Source organism: Sphaeroforma arctica (genome assembly GCF_001186125.1).
Source record: "Sphaeroforma arctica JP610 unplaced genomic scaffold supercont1.2823, whole genome shotgun sequence".
Lineage (NCBI taxonomy): Eukaryota > Ichthyosporea > Ichthyophonida > Sphaeroforma > Sphaeroforma arctica.
This window is the reverse complement of record NW_014037735.1, coordinates 1-4,788: the sequence shown is the minus strand read 5'-3', so window position 1 is coordinate 4,788 and position 4,788 is coordinate 1. Positions and strand designations below refer to the sequence as shown.

The 4,788-nt window shown below is 40.2% G+C and overlaps 2 protein-coding genes across 2 annotated transcripts; one reads left to right on the top strand and one right to left on the bottom strand.

The window, feature by feature from the left end:
* Window positions 1–224: 224 nt before the first annotated feature.
* SARC_13024 (hypothetical protein) lies at window positions 225–3,266 on the top strand (the record flags this gene model as incomplete). Its single annotated transcript, XM_014292855.1, has 7 exons — window positions 225–305; window positions 582–674; window positions 1,027–1,225; window positions 1,704–1,870; window positions 2,290–2,463; window positions 2,929–3,054; window positions 3,231–3,266. Coding segments are annotated over 7 exons (876 nt in total), but the record flags the coding sequence as incomplete, so codon positions are not given.
* SARC_13023 (hypothetical protein) lies at window positions 3,113–4,490 on the bottom strand. Its single transcript, XM_014292854.1, has 3 exons — window positions 4,346–4,490; window positions 4,015–4,212; window positions 3,113–3,771 (listed from the first exon to the last, which is right to left on the bottom strand). Exons 1-3 carry the CDS (start codon window positions 4,383–4,385, stop codon window positions 3,695–3,697), a joined length of 315 nt encoding a protein of 104 aa, XP_014148329.1. The 5' UTR covers window positions 4,386–4,490; the 3' UTR covers window positions 3,113–3,694.
* Between the last annotated feature and the right edge of the window lie 298 nt (window positions 4,491–4,788).

Sequence of the window (4,788 nt, the reverse complement as noted above, 5' to 3'; positions counted from 1 at the left end):
ATGTATGTATATATATATGTATATATTATATGTATATATATACATATATATATATATATATATTATATACATCTATATATATTTGTATATATATATATATATATATAAGTTTCGTTCCAGAATTACTGGTAATAGTACATGTTCATTCCTATTAATAGAATGTATTTGACGCGAGAATCTTGCAAGTGTTGACTACATGATCATTTTACACGGTATCGCTTTGCAGCAGTGATCTGTTTACATACGAAAAGGACCTTTTGATACAATTGGTAGAGGATAAAAGAATCAGCACTTCCGAATCGAAGGTATGATCGTGCGATATTACTTTTATTCGGTCGCTTTCCAGTTTCGAATATTTGTGCGAAGAGTCTTTCACGCTGAATTGGACTTGAACTTGAAATATATACTGAATGTTGCATCGTTTAGGGTGCTTCTCAGATTGCAAACAATTTATGCGCGCTCTTAGTCTTTCGGTTCAAATATGTTGTCTCTATTTGATGCTGCTTCTGTTGGTCCCGCCGAAATATACATTTGTGCTCAATTTATGTTTACCGTAACTGATTTAACGCTCAACCGCGCAGGGTCGAAAATTTCGTCGATTGAAGCAAGAAAAGGTGAGGCACCAGTCACGAACATCAAAAATGTCCGAAAATGGCGTGTTGCAGCCTGAGCAGGTATTGGCCAATCCAGCGACCACCAACGTATTTTAGTCTCAATAAGTCAACTGTGGTTTGTTGCCAATATATTTGAGATCTAAAATGAGTCCATTTTTCATGTCAAGAAATGTTTCCTACCGTTATGGAAATGATCTGCACAAAAGTTTTTGGATTTGGCAATCATCATTAACTATATGAACTCGCTTCGTGCTTATTCGTTGGGACTACCTTTCCTGCGATCTGGTTTTTAAAGGGTGCATCATCAATAGTGTATGTAGTTGATTCTGACTGGCGAACAATCGCATGGAGCCACAGCGGCAGCTGTTGTAGTTCGGCTCTTTATTCACTTCTAGCTCATCTCCATTACCAGGATTCTGATGCTCTGGATGGAATCGAACTTGTAGACGAATTAGAGGACTCAGAGAATGAAGAGGATATTATGGAAGAATTGGCCATGGTGTTGGCTGCCGCTGGAGTCACTAAGCTGTCTGATCTGAGCGCGATAGCGGCCACGTCGCCCCGTCCTCTACCAGCACAAGTGGCCAAACCACGAAGACTGCCCAAATTAGGTGTGTTTATTTCAGATCTACCACCTAATTTATTTTATTGCCTCTATGAAGAATGAAACATTTTTTGTTGACGGTTATTGTGGAGTTTACATCCTTTCAGAATACGTTTATAGATTTGATCACGGTATATGTGTGCGCATCCTCCAGGTAGCACGTTTTTAGTATGATACGAAGTTATTGTTCCTCGTTAACGTGTTACTCAATATTAATTTGGTGCATCGCTGCTATAGACATTTGATTTACGAGACCACTCCGCAGTAACCTTCATACGAGACTTAACATCTCTACTGCTCTTTTGAATAGTAGTTCTTGTTACATTAGACTCTTCGAAGTCCTATATACTCAGTAGGTGTTGATGTAGTGCTGTGCACAACCTATGGTGCACTTAGTTGCACTCTCATTAGCAATATCAAATGATCTCATTGTAACCTAACTTAAGTTCCATCTCAATTGCATGCCGAAAATTGTGGACTCGCAGATTTTACGGATAGATCGGGCCTATATCTAAATGTTAAGAAAGAGAGAGAGGCGCAGGTGACTATAATAGCCGAATCGGATCTCAGGCGCCGCGAAGATGATCGTAAAGCCTGGGCAGAGTGCCAGGAGAAAGAGCGACAGGAGAAATTGCGCGTTCGTAGTAAATATGTAAGCTTTCTATCATTTCTTGCTTTACGTATATACGATGTTTGCCTTACTGCAGCCCGTCTCTTTGTTGTTCTGCGCTTTGTCAAGCTCACACAAGTGCCAATTTTCTCAGGTGCAGATAGTAGATATATGATGTTTATTTGTGCCACAGGTAAATTATACTGAGTACTCTGTGGCTGCACATTTTTTATTCATACGTGTTTTGGTCCTATTAAGAAATCCTAACAATCACTCGGAAAACTATCGACACAATCAAGGTTATGGCAGTAGCTTTCTATCTCCAAGGCTGGTGTCTGAGTGTGCCGTTGATAGAAGTATTACTGTGAATAGCTGTTAATTTTTATGTGTCTTTGTCTTAGCTGTTCTTCTTACTATATGTACAATTCCACCCGTGTTCACTTCCTTCTTCAAAACCGCAGGCCGGGGAATCTATTTTCGATAAATTGTTGGACATGGGTTTCGACGAATATAAACTGGAATCCGCTAGAGAAATTTGTGGCAATGATGAGAAGCAGATGCTGGACTTTTTGCTGATTACAGATAAACTATGTAGTGAAGGTTTTAATTTTGAAGACGTGAAGTCTGCATTGGAGGTACATAGCATTCTGCATTGGAGGCACATAGCATTCTGCATTGGAGGCACATAGCATTCTGCATTGGAGGCACATAGCATTCTGCATTGGAGGTACATAGCATTCTGCATTGGAGGTACATAGCATTCTGCATTGGAGGTACATAGCATTCTGTGTTGGAGGTACATAGCATTCTGCATTGGAGGTACATAGCATTCTGTGTTGGAGGTGCATAGCATTCTGCATTGGAGGTACATAGAATTTTGCGTTGGAGGTACATAGCATTCTGCATTGAAGGTACATAGCATGTTGGGGTTATTGAACCCCCTTGGTTCATGTGCAAGTGTGAGACAGTGGCACTGGCCTACGGCACCGATACCGATCTGAATCCTATGTGCGATTGCGTCTCGACTAATTCGCTGTACTATTTACCGGTCTTCGAGGTTTTATATACCATGACACTCACTTTACACAATTGCTATGTAGGTGCATCCTGGTGACATAGAAAAAGCGGCTTTGTTTCTGAAAGCGTTCGTACAGATCACTGATATTGGCTTCAAACGAGAGCGCATCAGAGAAGCTTTATTGCTACATAACAACGTCACCGGCTTGGTAAGTTACAAATATCTTGTGGCGCTTTTCCGAATCTGAATATCATGAGCAATGGCGGGGCTGATTTTCTTTCGAACTTTTGGCGAGTCAGATGTAAAACTACCATAATATATATATAGTCGATGTATTGTCGCTTACTTCCATCTAAATTTGGCATCGATTATTGTTCTCACTAGGCTGTTGAGTACTTGATGAATCACGTCGATGATTGATTCCAATTAGTATAAGGACATCAGTTGGCACCGTGATTGCCATCTCACTTCAGCATGGATCAAAAAATTATACGTAGCATCTTCTACGAATAAATTGGGAGATTCGCGACGGTGAGTTTTCGGTTTCGTGACTATCCATTAAATTGTTGGGGAGGTTTATAAACTTGAGCACAGCTCCAAATTACAACCCAACCCGTTTGAACTAGTCGAGTACTCGAGTGTGTTTTAGGGTTGAATAAGTAATCTAGTCATGGCTACCGAATTCAGGCACGAAAACTCATACACATTGTTTGGCTCGTGTTCTCAGCCCTGTATTTGTTTGTGTATGCATACGTCTCTTGAATACGTTGCTCGCTCGGCGGTAGACCCAAATACATATTCTCTCCACTTCAATTTCTATTTCCCAGCATGAAGGTCCTTAGGAATAGCTACAAGTCGTTCACGAAATCGCGTACGGCTTTGACTAGCAATATGTGCTCTGTTTCGTGCATACGGTTTTCTAAATCTGTAAGAAAGTGATGAAAAGAGTTCAACAATCTATGCGCGACTTCCGTTTTCAGGTAGCTAAGGCTTTCTTGTGTTAGAGAAAAACATACAATTTTTGCACCTAGAACTTTGTATACACAGGGTCAGATTACCTACAATTAAAAATAAATAAATAAATATACAAGACCTTCTCTCAAACGTACATTCTGACGTCAGCAAGTATCGTATCAGCGCATGTATTGCCCATCAAGCAGAAGCATACCTGCTAATTCATCTTCTTTTTTGATAGGAACTTCTTTTACTTTCAGAACACGGCCCTGATCCACCTCTGGCGTCACCAAATGCACCATGACTCCAGTACTTTCTATCTCGCCAGTTTGGAAAGCATCGTATGCGCGCTTGATTGCATTGATGCCATCGAATTTATCAGGCATCGCTGGATGCAGATTGATGACGATATCTGCCATACACACCCGACAGATAATAGATTAATACAGCTACAATTGTCAGTGCGGGTGATGTATCTGGCCAATTTAACAATGGAAAAAACCGTAAAAAACGTCAAGCTAGCGGTAAAAGCTCGAAACCTCAACCTTGGAAACGGTCGAGAAATTTTGGGGAGACGATGTGCATCCACCCGGCTAAAACGATAACATCAGGATCCACAAGCGTTTTGATTTTATCTGCAAGATCTTCGTCGTATTCTTCTCTGCTTCGGCCCGCCCTGGTATATGCTGAGGTACATTTGCAAGGTATAGAGATATTGTTGTTTATATTATTCTCGAAAAGGATACAGCAGGACATATAAACGAGATACAAGGAGGTTATACGGATTAGAAAACTATAGGATTTCCCCCAAGGTTGTTGATAGACATGCTATGCCAAACGTAAAGGTTTAATCGTACATGTATACAAAACAGTATATCTTGGGAGAACGAAAAGATACTCAGATCAAAATGAAGAGCATGTGTTTAAACATGATTGAATTGCATATATATATATATAGATATATATGTTGAGAGAGAGAGAGAGTATA

Coding starts and splice junctions, on each gene's coding strand:
- SARC_13023 (XM_014292854.1), bottom strand. CDS start 4,385: ATGCACATCGTCTCCCCAAAATTTCTCGACCGTTTCCAAG. Junction 4,213..4,345: donor ATTTCTCGACCGTTTCCAAG/GTTGAGGTTTCG, acceptor TGTGTATGGCAG/ATATCGTCATCAATCTGCAT. Junction 3,772..4,014: donor AAAAGAAGATGAATTAGCAG/GTATGCTTCTGC, acceptor ACTTTCTTACAG/ATTTAGAAAACCGTATGCAC.